At 35.4% G+C, this 21,222-nt stretch overlaps 2 protein-coding genes across 3 annotated transcripts; one reads left to right on the forward strand and one right to left on the reverse strand.

Annotated features, from left to right (window-relative positions):
• Positions 1 to 353: 353 nt before the first annotated feature.
• On the forward strand, positions 354 to 764 carry LOC148847849 (protein S40-1-like). Its single transcript, XM_088951288.1, has one exon. The coding sequence runs from the start codon at positions 354 to 356 to the stop codon at positions 762 to 764; it is 411 nt and encodes a 136-aa protein (XP_088807414.1).
• Positions 765 to 12,072: 11,308 nt separating this feature from the next.
• Positions 12,073 to 20,037, reverse strand: LOC148847850 (putative galacturonosyltransferase 15). 2 transcript variants are annotated; one of them, XM_088949338.1, is made up of 6 exons: positions 19,364 to 20,037; positions 19,196 to 19,263; positions 18,740 to 18,898; positions 13,134 to 13,724; positions 12,719 to 13,039; positions 12,073 to 12,573 (listed from the first exon to the last, which is right to left on the reverse strand). In XM_088949338.1, exons 1-6 carry the CDS (start codon positions 19,587 to 19,589, stop codon positions 12,289 to 12,291), a joined length of 1,650 nt encoding a protein of 549 aa, XP_088805464.1. In that variant the 5' UTR covers positions 19,590 to 20,037; the 3' UTR covers positions 12,073 to 12,288. The 2 variants fall into 2 exon arrangements, with proteins under 2 accessions (XP_088805464.1, XP_088805466.1); XM_088949340.1 differs by having other exon boundaries at positions 18,740 to 19,029; positions 19,165 to 19,263; positions 19,364 to 20,034.
• Positions 20,038 to 21,222: the final 1,185 nt, after the last annotated feature.

Raw genomic sequence — 21,222 nt, forward strand, 5'->3', positions numbered from 1 at the left:
TATCATGGTTAATGGAAAGCCGTGAGCTTTAAGAAATGAAGAAAGCTCAAAGCTGTTCTGCTTCTGGTTTTGGCTCTTTTGGAGAGAGAGAGAGAGAGAGAGAGAAGGAGATGGGCAGTAGAAGAAGAAAGAACCGGGAACCGCACTCAAACGCCTTTCATGTTGACGCCATCTGACAACGAACAATCAAAGTTTACTCAGTACGAATCGATATATTAAGATTCCACGATACCCAACCAAAGTCCTTCAATCAATCAACAGAAACAGCTTCTCTCTCCCTAGTCCCCACTATAAAAATCCCACCAGCCCCCCCTCCCCCACTTCCAATTTCCATTAACCAAAGAAGCCTAGCTATGGAAGAAGAATTCCAAGAGTCTGAAGTGTTCTGGCCCGACCTCCATCACCGCCGGGGGGACGATGCTCGGAGAGCCGTCGACCACGATGACGATGATGGCAGTTATGTTAATTCGAGGCAGCGGCTACGGAGGAAGAAGGTCAAGAACACGAGCAGCTCCGTTCCGGCCACCATACCGGAGACTATGGCCGCTGGGCGTGCTTGGTTACATTTTCAGGATTCGGACGATGGCGATGATGACTACTTTGGCGATGGCGAGATGGTGCCGCCCCACTTGTTGGTAGCTCGGAGGCTTGACGGGAAGATGGCCTTCTCTGTTTGCACCGGCAATGGCAGGACCCTCAAGGGTCGTGATTTGAGACAAGTTCGAAACTCCATACTTCGATTGACAGGGTTCCTCGAATCATGACACCAGAATAAGAAAAAAAAAAAAAAGCAAAAGAAAAAAAATCCCATTTTTTTCTGTCTCTCTCTTTCTTTCGCTTTCTACCATCTCTGATTCATTGCAAGTTTGTAACAGGAAAAAGAAGACTAAATAAAGTTTATTTTTCTAATAATTCGTTTCTTGCCTTTTAATTCTGAGTTTTGGTTTCTCGTAAGCTAAGTCTAGCCATGGAAGCAGCATCTGAAATTTTCTTACAGAGGCTCTTGCTTTCTTGGTCCTTCTGATGCCCAACAGTTTCACTGATCAGCATTTGCTCGAGATTCTTCAAAGAACTAATATAAAGTATTACATGTGATCTTCTGGGTGTTTCTGAATTTCTCACTGTAAACTCTGTAAGAAAAAAAAAAAGGATTGGATTTAGATCATTAAATTAATGGGCTTGATCAAGACAATCCATTTTATAAGTTAATTGCTTTGGATCAAGTTATTTAATCCTTCAAAAGTGGGCTCTTGTTGATGAAGCATGATGAGAACAACTCTTCTTAATTTAGGCACGTGAACTTGTTTGTCTGAATCTGAATCTGCAAGGAGGAGCAGCTATCTTTGGACTTTGATTGATTAGCTGTATCATCCATCATTGGCCCACTACAAATCATAGTGGACACGTGGAGGCCAAACTCCCTAATTGATGATGGGTCGGTCTCAGTCATCTTGAAAAGAACCCCAACCCAAATAATCAGATAAGAGAAGAGAATATGAGAATCCTATGAATTATGATCTTTTAATCCTGAAATCATTTTTTCCTTTTTTTTTTTTTTTGGATCCATTTTGAGAATTCCTTGAGTTTGGTCAGTTATGAGAAAAAGGTTCATGCATTCTACATTCAGTGGTGTCCACTGCGTCATTGCTAATTTGCTATCATTTGCTTTTTTATTCAATTAATCTGGTTTCATGGGTCCAAACCGAACCATATTAATTGGGTAGGCAATGATTCCTCAAATTCAGACCATTTAGCTATTTTCCTTGTCATTTACACCAAAATAAATTAAAAAGAGGAAATTAAAGCAAAATTTTTATGCAAAAGAGGTGGAAATAATAATTGAAATTTTTTTATCCGAAAAAACTTCAACCCATTTCACAGAAAAACAAGTTCAGTCATATAAAAACATCAAATCGATGAGAAAAAACCAAAGAAAATAAAAGGGAACAGAAAAACAGTTTATATAGCTCAAAGAAGAGAACAAAAAACTTGATTCAAGTACAAGATATGCTCATAATCATGTGCAATTAGCAAAGTCTCCAACATGGTATGTCGGGCAATCGGGTAGCCGGGTTTCAATTTCCATCAATGCATACACTATTTTACTCATTTCTTTTTTAGATTTTCTGGGCTACCCACCCAGCTGGAAAGGTGGCCCAAAATTTCATTTTTTTTTTCTGGTAAGTTGGGCCAAATTCGATTTGCAAAATGGGTCCATCTTGAGATAGAAAATTATGGGTCTCACGTTCCTCATAGAATTTTTATTATTTATGTTATTTCTGAAAAGGGGGTCTATCAATATTTATTGAATGTATGACAGAATGAAGTTGATGGGGGAACTCAATACTCCAAAGAAGTGAACAGGACAAGCTCTATCCATCATTGAATAGATATTTCTGATACCCCATAACAGAATGGAGAGAGAGAAGCCAACTGAGCTCCTCTTTGGCTGGATATATGAATTATGTATGATTCCATTGTCCTCTCCAACTGGGCAATGGAGGCCAGGCTGGGTTAGAGTATATAAGTGAAGAAAGGACAGTGCCCTTCTCCTGTGTCCTGTGTGGCTTTCATTTGCTTGTTCTGGTTCTCAGTTTTAATGGTGTGAGGTGGGTATTGGCCGGTGAAGTGGTGATTAAAGCAAGTACTGGTAATTCCACAGATTTTGAATTCTGTGGGCTGCCAAATGACCCCACAGAGAACAACGGTTTGTATGGGCTTGTGTTGATCAGTTGTTTTGGACAGAGGAGAGATTTGGAATCTTGTTTATTCAATTCTCTTTTTGAAGGTGGAAGCAGAGGTGGGGCCCCAACATGGGCCCACATGTTTCTCTCACGTCACCTCTTTGCCCTGTAGATAAACTTCATGCCAATCATCTCCATGCCACATGTGATAAACTCCATTGTTTCAGAGAGAGATCATCAGAATGCAACGTTGCCTCTGTGGAAACCACTATCTACATGGCTAAAGCTAATTGGCTGGGAAATTGGAAAAGCTCAGAAATCATTTTTATTGTTTGATTTTTGGTGCATAATTCGGTACTGGGTTATGTGGACAAGAGAAAGAGCCAAATTCATGATCTCGTGACAGATCAGAGAAACACGTTCTCTGAATAGGCCACTTGTAAAATTTGGGTCCATTTGGAGGTTCCCACGTCATCCAAAACCTTGTCAATCAGTCATTTTAGTGAGATGGTTCGTGAGGCTGGCTAGGTCCAGTTGATACGGTCAATCTGGTTTATTCGGATCACCTGGCAATGTTTCCCTTGCAGCCAAAAATATAAATGAATAAAGAAAGAAAATAAAGAAAAGGAAAGAGAAGTAAAAAAGGAAAGCTCACCCATTATCAACGTTTTAAAAAACGATTCAGAAACGGAATCGTTCTGGACATCGGTTTCTAGGTTAACGGTTTAACTGTCCGGTTTGAATAGACGGTCTATTCTGACAGTAAAATTAAAAATAATTAAAAATTAGTCTAAAACTGTTGAACGGGCCGATGGTTCAACTGCCCAAATCAATGGTTTATTGACTTTTTCAAAGGTTTTTAACCAGATTCTAGATTTTGGATAAAACGGAACTGGTTGCCTAGACAATTCCCAGGCCGAACGGTCCAACTGTCCGGATCAACAGTGGTTCGAAAACGTTGCCTATTATGGGTAATGTTTAGAAACCAAAATCTAAATTATTTCACTTGTATTGATGCAGATGAAACTATAACAGTTTCTTAGGTTTTTTTTTTTCTAATTTGGGGTTCTAGATTCGTGCTAAAAGTGAAAACATAAATAATCTAAATTATTAATATACAATACATTTTAAAAAAACTAATAAAATAATAAAAATTACGAAAAAGAAAAGTGTCCAAATTTCCATTTCAGAACTAATGTCCAAAATTTCTGAGATTTAAAACCATGGAGAAAGATGTTATACATATTTCATAAAAGTCCATTTCAGATTTACACTTCAGAGGTGAACCTCGTAGATTTATAAAATTATAAGAAGGAAAGATCTTGGTGTATCCACTGCACCGTGCAGAGAAAGACGGGTTGGTTGAATACCATTACACCTTGTAAATGTGAAAGTATATTTTGTAAAACTTGAGCCAATGAAAAATGAAAAGTAAGCAAACCGGAAGGTTGGTGAGATCTGGATTTAACATCCAACCAATATTAGTGAATGTGCCTGTTGAACTCTTGTAATAAGAATCCTAGGTATTTAACCCCACTAAGTGGTAGGGATGTCAATGGATAGGGTTTAGTGGAAAACCCGCTTGACTAGTCCCTATTGGATTAGGGTTGGGTTAATCGGGTCTTGGGTCAATTTCAGGTTGAGATGAATCAACCCAACTAATGGCATTGCAGTATGGAACATTTGCATGTACAACACTATGGGATGGGTTGGGTTGGGTAGGTAAGCCATCATTGTTTACTCAGATTGGATTGGGTTAGGTTTGAATTGCATTGAATCAAATTGAACTAGACCTATTCATGGGCCAGACTTGGGCTTGACTTTTGCCAAACTTTGAATGAATCAACCTGAAACCTATGCCCAAAATAGTGTAAAACCAAGCCAATAGCCTGGCCCGTGAAGAGGTCTACTCAAATCCTCTCTTCCAGTAAGCTCTGAATGAGCCATATATCTGTTTTTATTCCTTGCTAAAATAGCCATTTCCCTCTTTAGTCTTTCCATTATCCTTCTACACTCATTTGGACACTTTGGAATAAATTTTGGAAACTTTGGAGTTTGAGGAGAATTTTTCATTAAATTTAAATTATTTTATTAATACTTTATATTGTTTTGTATTATACATTTTAGCTTCTCATTTTAGTGGCTATATCCAAAACCCAAATTCCACCAACATTCAAAATTATAACTTTGATTTTTTTTTTTTTTTGCAAAAAACAAACAAGCATGAATCAAGCAATTTAAATAGAAACCAAAGGGTAACAAAAGAAATAAATGTTCACCCACTGAAATACTCGCTCGTGGATTGATCAGTAGCTTGTTCTAGGATATCAGAGCTGAGTCAGCTGATGTTGAGAACTTGAAATCATCTAAATCCATAGCCAATCAACTTCATTTTATTTTCCTCGAAAGAGAATTTGAAGTTTTTGAGTAACTAACCTTCCATCACAATTCAACTCAAAGGGGTAAGCCAGAAAGTGACATCTGCCTTACTACTATGTAATTAAAAATCAAAGAATAATAATTAAAAAACAGTTGAAACTAATTCAAACATTAAAGGAAATACTATTTAAGACATTAAGTGTCAACAACGATCAACCTTATCTTAGAAATTAGATAGTTGATATTTGGAATAATAAGACACTTTGTCAAACGTTTGCAAATATTTTAACACCCACAGACTAGCTGGGATACCCAAAGTAGAATGGTTATAACATAATTTTATGTTAATTTTCTTGGATTGATTGCAATAGGTTCAAAATATCTCAATATATTATCGATTTTCAAGATGACCAATATCTTAAACACTGTCAGGTTCGTGATTTCCTTAGTTTTAAGCACTAATAGATGATATGAGATGTGAGATGTCCACTGATAAATTGTCAAACAAAAAAAGTTAAAAAAAAAAAAGAATTTTACGTAAATTTTGTATATCAAGAATATCATATTATGAACAATTTGATTGACTTATTGCTGAGTCCTTCGGAAGAAATGTCATTAAGTAGGTTGTTGTACCTTTGATGGCTGAATGGCATATTGGGTTGATTAATATAAAACCCTAAATGTTTTATTGTATGACTATTTTATCTAATAAAGGACAAGTTAACAGTTATTCATTCAGCCACTTCAGTAATTATCAGACTGCCTTAGCCCAACACCCCATCTGGGCTGTTGATAGACTTTGCATATTGGAAACCTTGACAAATTCAAGTGATGATTGTTAGGTCTGCAACTTTGTTGATGTACAAGTCTGCTGAAATTTATTTATTTATGCTATAATGTCAAGCAATCAGAGTTTGACATTGAAATCATCTAAACAAGAATTTAAAAAAGGAATAAGGAAATAAGGATAGTGAGTTATGAATCTAGAAGAAGAAGAAGAAACAAATGAAGATAAATCATTGTCAAGGTGATCAGGTTTACCAACTGAAGAAAATTTATAGAGTTCTGTGTTAGTGAGTAAAGTCATCTTGTTTTTTGTTGATCTTGTGAAGTAGTTCAAGGGATTAAGGAAACCAACCTTCCCCATGTTTTAGCTTCTACCAAGAAAGAAGATTACAAACAGGGGGATTAGGAGATGTAGATAAGGAGCCTCTCTGAACCTTCCGTAGAATAATCCTTATGAGAGAGAGAGAGAGAGAGAGAGATGGACTAATTTTCTAAGAGCAGCAGCCCAAAACAAACTTCTGATGAAACGAACTTAAACGCTTCAAACATTGACTTCATGCTGGGGGTTTCTTTTCGATGTAGAATAACGTCATGGACGAGGTCAGCTTGGTGGGCTTGGGAGTTCGGGGTTTGCAGGGTAAATTAGGTGGGCTGCTTTGGGCCCACAAATTTATCGAGCTTTAGATGGAATTCCTGGTCCTGCAATGCATGGACAGTAGTCGTGATTATAGTTACATAATCTTTCATTAGAAAAAAAAAAAAAAAAAGCTACATAATCCACACTTAGCTTTTGATGATAGATATTAGAGTCTAGAAACATTGCAATATCCATGGAGTAGGTTAGGGCTGCAAATGGATACAATCGAATCGGATATAGGTAAATCCAAATTTGATTCATCTATACTTCCAATTTAAATCAGACATTGCCCATAGATTTATATCAGATGCGAATCGAATTTGGATTGTAATTGGATATTGTATAAGTAAATAAAATTAAAAATGCTTGAAATATTACACTTTATTAATAAAAATGCTTGACTCTCTGACACTTTAGTAAAATCACAACATTCAAACTATCTTTGAATATATATTATAAACAGATCGAATTTGGATCACCTTAGTGCCATTGAATTCAAATTTGATTTCAGATAATTCAATACCTTTTGCAGTCATAAAGTAGGTTGATGCTTTATAGCTTCTTTTTTCTTTTTTTCTTTTTTTCTTTTTTTGGACTTGAAGGTAGTAGATGCAACTAGTACTAACAAAAGGATGCAGAGTGTGCTTTGTATTTATTTATGATTCTTAACTTATAGCATGGTTCTTAATTGGAATTGCTACAAAGTGATCTGTTCATGGGCAGGGTAGCCCGATGGGCCGGCCTCATCTAAGTTGGGCTTGGATAGGATTTCAGGCCTATAGGCTTAGGCTTACGTCTAAAACATTGGACGCAACCTTTTTACGGGTCGGTGTTGGGCTTTCTCAGAAAAGCCTAGCTTGAGCCCGACTTGATAATGTATTATATAATAAAATATATTTTATATAATAATTTATATATATAGTATTTTTTTTCTTTATTATTCTTCTCTGTTTTCAAGTAATAGTGAAAGCTTTCATTATTTTTTTAGGTTTTGAGGTCTTTTAATATAAATAAAATAGTTTTTAATTGAATAACAAAAGAAAAAATTCTAAATTTCTAGCCAGGCTCAGGCTCAAGACCTAGGCCCAATGATCAAGTTGGGCTCGGGCTTGGGCTCGGGCTTGAACATATTTTGTTAATGTAAAGGCAAAGTCCAACCCATGAATAGGTCTAGCTATAAATTACATTGTTCCTTACCTGTGATTTATATTTATTTATGATTTAAAATCATTCAGAAACTCTTGAAGGAGGGAACATGGGAGTGACTCCAATATGTGATAAAATGAAAGAAGTAGACTAAGATGGCTTAAGCATGTGTTGAGGAAGACCATCATTGTTGCAAAAACCATAAGGAAAACAAACTCGAATGGCACCCAGAAAGAAAGTAAAACAGACATAAAGAGAAGCAAATATAAAGAACACAAAGATTTACATGGTTCGGCTTATAGCCTATGTCCACTGGCGAAGGAGGAATAGAAATTCAGTATGTAGTCAACAGCGGATAAGAAATACAAAGTTGTGCACTCACAACCTCACCCTGAACACCAAATACACCCAATGCCTCACTCTTCTCTCGTAAAACAAAGACTAAGTATGCAAGAGAGAAAACCCTTGAAATACACAACTCTTCGTATTCAGTTCAGACCTATAAGCTGAATATGGATCGGGTCCATACCACTACTGGGGCTACGCCCCCACACCCCTAAAGGTGATTTGTGGTGGGAACCAAGCCCTGCACTTCCACCACAAATCACTATGAAATTTTGCCTTCAGGTTTTTCTCAAATTAATTTGGAGTGGGTTCATGAAGTAGGTTGCCACAAAGAATTCAAGGCACAAACATAAAAATCATAATCCGTGTAAAAAGTAGTTTCTTACAAATTTAATGAGTCAGAAAAGCTGAAGATAGATGAAAAATGGCTTGGATTGAATTAGTGAGAATTGATTTAAAGGTCTATGGTTTAACAATGGATATGATATTGAATAGTGAATACAACACAATAGTGGAATAGTCAACCCCATATTGGGTATAGACAAGGTTCAAAATTTGAAAATGTATTAGTAGGTCACTGATATGCAAAAGACAGGTGTTTTGGGGTTTTGACACATTTCAAGAGGTTGGCACCTATAACCTACCCCTGCCTATTTTTGCAAAAAAAAAATGATGTGTGATGTTCAAAGTACTGATACACCTCTTCCAAAGTATCAGAGGATATATTTGAACCTTGGGTTTAGATAATGATGATACAACAAAATTTATAAACGTTTCTCTCATTTTATTTATTTCCTTTTGGTTTCTTTGTTCCTTGCTCTTTTCTTTCTTTCCAAGGGAAGCAATCCACAATCAACCCTTGCTTTCATCGTAGAAGAAATTGTGATGGGCTTTCTCATTCATGCCTCTCTATTTTCTAGTGAACTGAGATGGTTAGATGGAATGATGGGTATGGTCTACCATAGGGGTGAGCAAATGTGTAGGTTTTACCCAAAACCGAATGTATTCAACCTCAAACCAACCTTGAACCAACCCTACCCGATCTATTACAGGTAGGGTCTGGTTCCAAGACTATTCCAAGTTCTGGGGGTTTATCCTATTCAAACCAACCCAATGAACCGGCCTTGGTGGAACCAATATTGTTGGAACTAGCCTTGGAATTGAATTTTCCTTGAAATAAATCCTAAAATACTTTTGAGGATGTGAAGATTTGAACCTAATCGCTCATGGTTACAAAGGCTATGGTCTCACTTAACCATTGAGTTACATAAGTGATTTGATCATTTATTTTCATTTTAAGATTTGAACTAAGAATGAACTTGTACTAAGTACGGGACCATTAATTTGAAATATTTCAATTCTTTAAATTATTTATATTAGACATTTAGGTTAGGCTTTTTATTTGATTTAAGAGACTTATCATGTTTTATCTAGAGAATGACCCCATATTAAGGGGCAACTACAGTATCATTTAATTTGAAATTTACTATTTAACTATAAAAATTAAATTAAAAAAAAAAAGGTAACATGGGTCTTACATCTTTGTAATTGACAATCTATTCTGACCTACTTTGTTTGAAAATCACTATTAATTTATGTTGTTTTTTATTGGTATTCACTATTTATTTGATAAATTTATTTTTAAAAGCTAAATTAGTTTATGCTTAAAAAAAAGTTAAATCTAGTTTGCAATTAATAAACTATTTCATTTAAAAGAATGAAGCTCACACCATTTGTATAAGTTGTTTAGTCACTTTTATGAATTTCATTTATTTTTATTTTTATCCTTTTAACATTTTGAATATTTTTAAGTTAAATTACTTGTTTAATCGTTACTTTTGAAATGGTTGTGTTTGAATAAAATTCAGTTACTACCATAACATTTGTGAATGGATAGATTTTTTAAGAGTGAGAGTTTAACCTCTTCTAAGATTCTCTCTCTTAAAATTTTACAATGCCACATGTAGGGTGGGGGTTGTTGCCGGAAGACCTTCCTAATATATATATATATATATTAAAAGATGGTTCAAAACTAATCATTATAATTTATTATACACACACATACATATATATAAAATAGATGTGTATAATAAATTATAGTGATTAGTTTTGAACCATCTTTTAATATATTATGATAATCTACATATAAATTACTTATTACTCAATTTAATCAATAAAGATGATATAAGTTCTAAACTATGTAAGTATGTATTGTATTTATTGAAAATCAAATTTTTAAATAATGTATTTTATGTTCTTTCTTGAAGGGGGAGAGTAAAGAAAGAGCAAGTTCCATGGGTAATCCTAGAACCAACCTCAGAACTGCCAAGGCTAGAACTGACCCTGGAACCAACCTCTACAAGGTAGGTTCCAATTCCAAAAACCTGAAACCAATCCCTACAGGGTAGGTTCCAGGTTCTCCCATGGAACTGAATCAAACCGATGACCCATGCTCACCCCTAGTCTGACATACAAGCTGTGGGAAGTGTTGATTTTTAAGATGAGCTTAGAACAAACTACTTCCGTAAAGCCAATTTGTACTGGGGTGAGGATGCAGGAAACGTAAAGTTCAGCCTAATCACATGAGTTGCAATCTTCTTTTTTAGGGGGTGAGGGGAGGGTTTAGACAGAAAAAGGAGCTTATAACGCAGGACAACCCAACCCCTTGAAATCATGAAAGCAATGATGGCAACCTCACTTGGGAAGTGATTTTCTTGAGTTGGCTTGGTTACATTTATGTTCTAAGCTATTAACAAAGTCAGCAGCCTGATTGACTTCTCCAAAGATATAAAAAGCTATATATTTTTAGCTTCACATGAAATTTTCTATCAGATCCAAGGGTTACCGGGGGGGAAGCACAAAGCCCCAATTATTCAAAAGTGTTTCCGAAACACTTTTTTATTTTTTTTGTTCAATTCTGTTTTCTACAGCCCAAGGCTCAAAAGTAGGAGTGCCGATTGGACTGGATTTGGTCCAATCTGGTTGAGTCCAATGTGAGTTCATTACAAATAGACCAGGTCTAATCCAATCCAATTAATATTTTGGACCGGTCCAATTCAATATCTGGACCATCCAGTCTGTTCAAATTCATTTTAATTTAGATTGGTTTCAACCCAAACCTGGTCCATTGACACCTATATTCTTATCTTATATCAATGGACCAGATATTGGCTTAATCCAACCTAATCCAATATAAATTTATTACAAACGGACCAGGTCTACTCCAATCTAAAATATTTTGAACTGGATTGGTCCAATCCAATGTCTTGTTGGTCCGTCCAAATTTGATTTTGGACTGTCCAAAGCCGGTCCATTGACACCCTTATTCAAAAGCAGAAGCTTACTCAAACTGATTTCAATGCTTTGTTAACTCTGATACTAAATTCTAGTTTTATCTTGGCTGGTCTAGTGGTTTTTAATAGGCAAAAGAGCTTTTATCTTGAAGCTTACCACCATATTCTTGTCATAAGCAGTAAAGCATGATTCCTCAAGAACATTAGAGCCCTACCTATTCAGTCAAAACAAAGCCTGTTAAAGAAATGCTTCGGTTTTCATTGGCTTCCCTGAGAAAAAGGGAGATCAATGCTTGTCTAGCTTATAATTCATGACATTAGAGGGAACAACTTGAAGTTTGTTGTAGTAGAAGCCTTAGGCTGTTGTTGGTGACTGTTGATAATGGAAATGGCATTGGCTTTGTCTTTTGTGTACATGCAAGCATATGCACTTGTAATCACTAACCAGTGGGCAGACACTACATGAACCTTATGAAGAATGCCAGATCAGTATATGCTAGAGCTTTCGTCCATGGACTGGTTCAATCAATTTCCCTCTCAATGCTTTGTTCACCATGAGACTCAGCTTCTACTCTCTTCTCAGATAGCAAGTCTCTAGTAGGAATTTTTCCACACAGCCACTCAGAAGACAATGCTTTGTTAATTTGTTTAGGGCCTTGTATTCAATGTCCTATTGCATCCATTCCTTTGACAAATTTGGATCCTTCATTTGAAACTTGAAGGAAGTAATTAATATCCCACCATAAGGATGTTGAAACTAGAAGCCAAAAATGAAGATAATCCAATAAAGCAACCCCAGAAATGTGAGAATGTTTAAGCATAAAATTTTCTTCTGTAATCCTTGGTAGCTTAATATGATATCTATTGATATAATACAGAATGAGCAAGAATGAACTTTCATGACCAGAGGTACATGTGAGCAGAGACTGAAGGCAAAACCTTCTTCCCTCTGCTCAAATTGCACCTCCGGCTCTGTTCAACATACGTATAAGAAAGGAGGAGAGCTTCTTTGCTCTCTTCATTCTATGATATCACATTTTCTTATAAAATCATTAGAAAAATTAACGTATACATTCCATAGACCACGTAGCTCTGGAAACCCCATTTCCAGCCATGGTTTTGCAGGGCCACTGAAGTGTATGACAGCAGCAGCTTCCAACGTTTTCCAAGCTATTCTAAGTGGTTGCTGACCCAATCCGGCCATGTGCCATGAAGGATCAATTGGATGAACATGACCCTCGAAAGCAAGTAATGCGGGTGGAAGCGCTCCAGGACACCAAAGTGTAAAGTCAGAATTGAGATTCTGTTGCAGTGAAACCATATGGTTAGTACAATAGAGAATGATGTAATATACATGCTATACAATTTCAACTAAATCTAATTCAAATGACTGCTAAGGCTTCAGAAACAAGAACATATTATTAATCAAAAGAACAGGAAGCACTTACAAGTTCAAGCCAATAATGGTATTTCTTTGTGATGCTGGTTCTCCTCCATGCTTGTAGATCAAAAACATTCATTCCATATAACCATGAACAATCATCATATTCGAACTCTGATGATACTAATGAATTTGAGAAATTCAAGTAATCCCCATATTTTCTTCCAGGGAGACATTTATTTCTCTCACTTTCTCCTTGTCCTCTTCCTGAGTTAACAACTGCACCAATGACTTTCCCATTGAGATCCAATTCCCATAGAGTTGACAAGTCATGTTGTACTACTACATCGTCATCCAAGAATACTATTTTGTTAAGATCTGGAAATAGCTGGAGACCAAGAAAATTAACGATCAATCAAACACTGGTTACAAATTCACATAATAATCATCTGCTCAGTTTACCAAATGCAGAAAACCATTACCTCGGGGAGATAAATCCTAAGATGATTTAAGAGGGAGAGGCTGCTAGGACTCAAGGCATCCAATCTTCTGCTCAAGTCTCCCTCCTCAAAATCATCAAGTTTTCGTTCTTGGAGACTGTTATAGTAGTAATGATGCCAAGTTGAACGATGAATCTCCAACATCTCCTTCACTCCAACATTAACTTGATGAGGCCAATCAACCTGATGTAATCCCTTGACCTCCATCACAGCTGGAGCTACAGAATTAAGTGCAAACCATGCATGCATGGATGCACAAGTCTTCTTGTCAGTGAGTAAGTGAAACACCATTTTTTCTGGATAAGCAGAGTTTTTCAGGGCAGAAGAGATCACAACAGAGGCAGCCAGAATGTTGTCAGTTAGGAGAGCAAGATGAAAGTATGAGGGATCAGCAAGACGAGACACTGACTCTGGTGGTGGCAATGGAGCTCGAGCCAAATAATTAATAGAGTACTCTTCAGCCAGCCTTAGAGATAGGCAATGCATGCTTTTTGGGATCCCATATGAAGCAAAATGCCTGTAAACCAGTTCCTCATGTCTTGCTAATTGGACCTTGTGCTCCATTTTCATTAGCTGCAATGTAACAAGAAGAAGGTTGGTTTCTGATTTAAGAGGATTATTAAGTTATGACTAGAACCATGCCATGCTAAGCTGCCACATTTGATCTAAGCAAATTTACCAAGAGAGATTATTACAGTCTATGTGTATGTTGAAACACCAAACCTAACAAATAGTACAGAAGTTTCAATAAATATGGTCGCCCTATTAAATTCTTTTGAATGGATAAATTACCCAGAGAAATTGCATTGTTTGAGATAGTCTGGTTCTGTCCAATTTATTTATTTATACCCACACCTTCTGAATAATGTTAAAACTATAAAATAACCTTTGGATATGGGATGGTTAAGAGAACAGTTTTCTGTCCATCTAGTAACCACAATTAACAACAAAGAGGCAAGGAAGCAAGTAAATTAACTATTAGCCAACTTAAATACACTAAGCTCTGAAGCCAAGTATTATATCCATATTGTCTAAAAAATCCAGGTGAGCCCCATTTGTCCAAATTCTTATTAAAGCCATCCTAATTTAATCCACTTATAATTGGACCCAATATGAATCCACCCCATACATATCCGATCCAATAAAGTTGAAGCATATAGAGTTGTATCTACATAAAATTAATTTGCATCTTTAGTAAAGTTGGATTAATGCTGTATGCTTACTAAAGAGAAATAGGTTCAAGTCTCATAGAAGCTATGTAAGTCATTTTATTTTGGACTACGATCAGATTGAGTTGGATATGCCTAGATCCAAAATTGATCCCTTAATATTTGGATTAGAATCAAATCTTATTTGTTGGATTCACATCACACTTTGGAGTCTTGGATAGAATCCAGATGTTGAATCTATATTATATCTATAGGAGGGAATAATCCACATCAACGGTGTCCTATGCTTGCCATGAACCCCTAGAAATTCCCCTTTGTTCTTCTTTTGCATTTTTGAAATATATAAATAACTATAAGATATTGGGAACTCAATTGTCATTAATTGCAAAATGGATTCAATTTCCATTAATCTAAACATCTATTTATTATCCCTTTATTCAATTTAGTATTAAATACTCTATTTATTATATTAGAAAATTTGTTTAATATAAGAAACTAAATCATAACCATTATCCATGCCTTATCCCAACCATATGGGGTCAGCTACATGAATCATGTTTCACCAATCCATTCTATATAATAATATAAGAAACTAAATACAAAAATTAATATAAGCTTATATGCCTAATAATATTAAAACTAAATAAATCAGTTAATTTGGCTAGCTAATTCCTAACCAAAATATTATATATTATATTAGAAAATATTAATTTAAATTATTAATTCCTTCCAAATTTAACTTTATATTAATATTCTGTGCATTTGATTAGAAAGTTAACTTAATAATAAATAAATATAACATTTAAGAAAAAATAAAAAAAAAGGTTCATAAATATCTCTAATTAGCATAACATTAATCTATAATGTATATAAAAATGATTGGGTCCATGTTATCAATTCAACTATTTTGGCCCTTAGTGGGTCAATAATTCAACTATATAGGTCCATGACATAAAATACATCTTGAAAACAATTTGTGCTTTAGAATGGTTATTCTTATCATTTTGAATGGGCGATTAAGTCATTTTACTTTTTATCATCAACCCTGTTTACAGGTCAACGAAAAGTACCGGAACCTAGAAGCTTGAGAGGGTCTTTATCACAGAACAAAATTTGAGGGGTTAAGTTTCACCACCAGGGGTGATCATGGGTTGGGCCGGGCTTGGTTCTAGACATATGGCTTTTAGGTATAAAATATTAAATATATATAATATTATATAATATGTATATAAAATTTTTATACATTATATAGGGTTCATTTGGTTTGAAGTTGGAATTAAAATCAGAATTCGAATTCGAATGGTCTATTCCTCCTGTCTGGTTCAAACCGAGATAGGAATCGAAATCAATTGGAATGAATTTTCATTATCAAGGGAGGGGAGGGAATGGCCATTAGAAAAATGTCATTTCACCAGAAACGGGAAAACGGTTGGACCAATTCTAGATGGTAAATCCCAACGATGAGTCAGCTTAATTGGGATTTTGGTCTAATTGGGTTAAGGTGAATCCATACTAATCCATCTAACCTGTTGTCATTGCAGCATTGTGATATTTGTAGTGGTCGGTTCAAAGTTTCAATGGATGCTCTTCATTGGGGCAGGATGAGGTTTAGGTTATCCCTACTTTTGTTATCACTAGTAATTAAGCATGTGCATTGCATGTGAGAGTTTTTTTCTTCATATTAATTAATTGAAATTTAGATACATTATAGTTAAGATAGAAATTGAAAATTAAAAAAAAGTAAGAACATGATTAAAAATAAACTTAAATGCTTATAATAAATGTGTACATGTATTGCACGTGGAAATTTTAAATTATAATAACATTTTTTGTTGTTATTATTATTATTACTCATTTCCACGTGCAATATATTTTTGACAAAATTCTGCACTTTTTCATTTTTTTTGAGTTCCATCTTTTTTAAAATATTTATTATTCAATTATGACATCATGAGTTTCTTTAAAAAGTTGGACCATTGGCTCACCATCTAAATAAGAAAATAGTTTTGCTTTCAGATTAATTTTAAATTTTATATTTCATCTACATTATATAAATAATTTCTATATACCATACCTAATCTTTGTTTGACATAATTAATATATAATTTTTTATATCTTCTTTTAATTACTTATACTTTTTTATTTTTTTTAATTTATTATTTAGTTATCGTATCATAGATTAGTTCATTTGACCCAAACCATTAATCTACCAGACTACCACCCAAAAAGAAAAATAGTTTGATTTCTATATTGATATTAAATTTTGTATTATATTTTCATCATTGATAAAATTATTTCTTATTTATAATACTTATTTTTGTTTAATATAATGAATGTATAGCATTAGATATGTGCCTAATATTTTTTTTTATAAATACATAACATTAAATATGTGCCCAAATGTTTCTATATTTTTTTTATTTTTGTGATTCTTTGTATTTTATATTTTTTAAAATTTTATTATTTGACTATAGCATCATTTCATTTCTAGGTTGGTTTTAAATCTGGCATTCCATTTTCATCATTAATAAGAATACTTCTTATATTTTATACTTATTTTTTTTTAGTATAATGAATATAAAACATTAGAGATATGTCCAATTCTTATTGTTTTTATTTGTATTATATTTAACTTATTTTTATTTTTTTATTATTTAATTATGACATTATTTATTAACCCATTTGACCCCATATGGCATAATTTCTTACCCACCAACGAGAGGGAAGAAATTGGTTTTATTTTTAATATTTGTTTTTATGCTATTAAAATTAACATTGTGGATTTAATTAGTAGAATTTAATGATGAGAAAAATATATCTTAAATATAAGATTTAATGAGAGAATACCTTAGATATGAGATTTAATGAGTAAAAATAGGAAAATAGTTTTATTTCCAATTAATTTTAAATTTTACATTCCATTTCTATCTTTGGTAAAACCATTTCTTATTTATCATGCTTATTCTTGTTTAATATGTTGAATATATAATGTTATTTTTATATTTTTTTGCATCTTATCTATTTTTGAATTTTATTATTTAATTGTAACATGGATTGTCCCGTTTGACCTAAAATGATTTAATTTCTTACCACCACTTAAATGAAAACACTTTTTTAAATGTAAATTTTAAAAGTATAAGTTTTTGTGTTATTGAAATTATTAATTTATTAGATATAGATTTAATTAATGGAATTTAATGATGAGAAGCAACAAAAATACTCTACTAAATATGGGGATGTTTGGAACCGTGACCATTTTTCAAAAAAAAAAAACGGTGCCATGTCGGATCCACATAGGTGTTTCAACAAACGCCCATATATTTCATTGTTTGGTTCAGGCGTTTATTGACAAATCAGGCATGCCTTGTAAATCGGGACCCACCGATGCATGAAACGTCAAATTTAGTGTTTCATGCATCGGTGAACCGTTTCCCCCAATAATTAATTGATTGGCGATTACGTGTATTCTATGTGGTGTTTACCTGTCAACATATACATAAAAAACGGTGACGAAAATCACCTTACCAAACAGCATAGTGTTGCTCACTGCCTACGTGGCAGAAACACTCCCAAACAAAATTAAAGTGTTTTTTTGTAAAAAACGGGTCTTGGAAGCATAGGCATTTTTTCTTGAAAATCAATCCCAATAAATACCCACGCTTTAAAACACCATCTATATGATTCAATGAAGATAATGCAAGTTAATAACTTAAATGTTGGACTTTATGAGAAAGAATTGAATGCATTGAAGTTTTAAAATTACCACTTTTCAACTCATTTAATATCAATAACTAATTACCCTATTTGTCCTTTTTTTTATCAATAAATTTAATATAAATTTTATCCTCAAAAAAATTTATTGACGTTACCATCCTATCGGTTTCAAAATGAACGGTATACTTTTTTGTGATTCATGAACCCGACAAAAAGTACCAAAAAACCCGACAAAAGCCAATGAAGTTTAAATATGGTATCAAAACCCTACCCACCTAGGAAAAATTGATAACGATCCAACCAACGTCAGACAGAGTAAGGGCCGTTTGGGAGGGATGAGCGGTTCAGCTAAGTTGGTTCAGCTTCAGGCTTCAGCTGCATTAAAGCATTACAGGTAAAGATGCAGGCTGAGCTGAATTGTGAGGTGCTCCGGAGTCCGGATAAACTATGAGAGGCTCATTTAGCTCTCCGGATTTTTCACCAAACACAGTTATAGCTTAGTGGGAAATGGGAATATCTCTGTCTTCTATGCTTTTTTTCATATAGAGAGATATTTCCAATACAACGCTGCAAGGAACTCTGCGAACGGTGTGAACAGCGTCTTACGAGGATTGAATCCGATCACTGCGCTTCAACCCTCACAAACGGGAAGTGAAAAGTAAAGAAGCAAAAAACAGTACAAAGTGAAAGCATAAAAACACTGACCATAAGCTTGGTTTTGAAGGCAAAACCCTTGATGTCTTGTCTATTGGACGTCACATCCATTACCAGCTCCTTGAACGATCCAGGATCACCCTCTACTCCTGCTCTTCCATCCACTGCCATTGCTTCCATCAACGCTCTTAACAGTTCTTCTCTGAGCTCCTACATCACACAGACACAGCAACACAAGCATCACTTTCACTGTGTCTGTATTAGCATTTAATACGTTACGTCGCAAAGTACTGAATCGTCGCTGTATTCTTGATTTCAATATGGCTATGAACAGTAAATAACTTGCCACGTGTTAAGTTCAAATCTCCCCAAATTTTCTCCAATAACGCCTATTATTAAATTTTGTATTCATATTAAAATCCCAGGAATGCCATCCGTCCACAACCGGTAGTACAACGAGGTCTTGAAAAGGATACAAGTGCATTTTGGTCAGTAGGAAGAATTTACCGGCGATGATTCGCTCCCGCCGAAAAGAGTAGGCCCCAATCTCCACCTTATACACTCTGCTGCAGCTCCTGCTCCGGCTCCGCCAGGGAAAGAGATTAAAGTTAAAAACTAAGAGAAACGTAAATTTTAATAAAATAACAGTGAGGTTAAAAGTTAATTTTTAATTACCGAGGGAAGAACAGAGGGAGGTGGAATCGAGAGTGAGGAAGGCAGTGTGGATGAAGAGAAACGGTGAAATTACCCCCAGAATTAACACGGTGGGTAAAACGGAACGATAAGAAAACCGGCGCCCCGATCCCTTCACCTTCATCACCTCCCACAAACAGCCTCTTGCTCCTTCTCCACTCGAGATCGTCACTCTCTTCATACCCGTCGTCGATATTTGAAATTTCATTTCTACCCCACGCTCTTTCTCTTATCTATTCTCTATCACCTCCAATCCGACGATCCTCCTCCTTCGTGTCCTTCTTTTCCGTCGATCTCTCGCTCAGATTTCCGCTTCCTCTTCTTGTAGAAGAATCTCATTTCCAGTCGAGATCTAGTAGTCCAAGCTCAGTCCTTCGTAGCCTCCTCCCTCCATGGATCCTACGCTCAAAGAGCTTCCGTTTCTCTTCATCAAGATCTTCGATCCTGCGAGTTCAACCAATTCTCACTCAACAGTCGACACTTGAAAGCTGTAAACAGAAGCAAGAATAGGACGAGCTCGGTCCAGCGGAATCGTCCGATTCAAGAATTGAATGAAATCCCAATTCACCGATTGGGCGAATACAAAAGGAGGCTCCTTTTAGTTTCTCCTCTGCAGTCTTCTCCACCAATGCCGCGTTCAGAGCCGCGGCAGCGAAAGGAGGATTAAAGCTTGGCAATTATATATGCTTGCTGGCTGGCTTGATGAAGACTGACATTGCCCTCGGTCTTACCCTAAATGACGAATCTGTCCCTCCTCTTCTAATCTTGTTTTCAGGTCTCTCAAGTCTCACCGACAGTTCCAGAAAGTGACATCTGGAGACTGGCTTTCTACGTCTTTTGGACCGGACCGGAGCATGTTACTTGCTATGGAAATGTCAACTTCGATGTCAATCATAAACTTGACACGTGGCCAACATATAGGGATGATTTGTCGGGGCCCCACATGTGGTCAGACGACACGTGGAAGGATCAAGGAAGAAAGCCTCATGGTTCGAGACTTCGAGGGTTGTGATATCAGAAGAAAACCGTTACTTAGACGGTCAGGTAAACGTCATAATGAGATAAGCAAGCACTAGAGGTAGAGGGAGTGGGAATTTGGTGCTTACGTGGGAGATGGACTTTTGTGGATCCCAACGCCCACCCTGGATTATGATGAGAAGTTTGGCCCATTCGTTTTATGCGGGGGAATGAGGACAGTTTATGGTGGGCCCAATTGGAATGGATCTCAGCCGTACAATGTAATCAAAGGTTCAAATGAGGATTAGTAGAAGTGGGCCTGATTGATTGGACCTTTGGAGCATTGAGCCCAATCTAGAATATTCGCTTAGGACAAAGAATTATCAGCTTGGGCTTGTTTTTTTTTCTTGGTTCATTGAAGCAAGGTGGATGTTTCTTTTTCCTAGACACAAAAGAAGGGGCTTCCCTCCTGTCCAAATTGTAGTGGGAGGATGTCTCAGACTCAGACTCTCAATGGTTACGATAAATCAGTAAAGAAAAAAAAATAAGGGTCCTTTTGGTTTGGGATCGGAATTGAAATTAAAATTTGTCAGACTCTGAATAGAAATGGATTATTCTTATAGTTTATTTGGTTCAAATAGGAATCAGAATAGGAATTGAAGTTAATTGAAATAGGATTTCATTCCCAAGAGAGAAAAGGATGAAGAAATGACCATTTCATCAGAAATGGGAATGAGATTCTAATGCCACCCAACGAAACAGTTTATTCGATTTTGATTCCAAACCTTTATTCTTGGAAACCAAACGGATCCTAGCTATGAAGATTAATAAATACTGTTATGTGAAAATTTATGATATGGGAATGAACTGTAGATATGCAATCG

Source organism: Nelumbo lutea, chromosome 6, assembly GCF_056320005.1.
Source record: "Nelumbo lutea isolate HS-2025 chromosome 6, American lotus-T2T, whole genome shotgun sequence".
NCBI classification, from domain to species: domain Eukaryota; kingdom Viridiplantae; phylum Streptophyta; class Magnoliopsida; order Proteales; family Nelumbonaceae; genus Nelumbo; species Nelumbo lutea.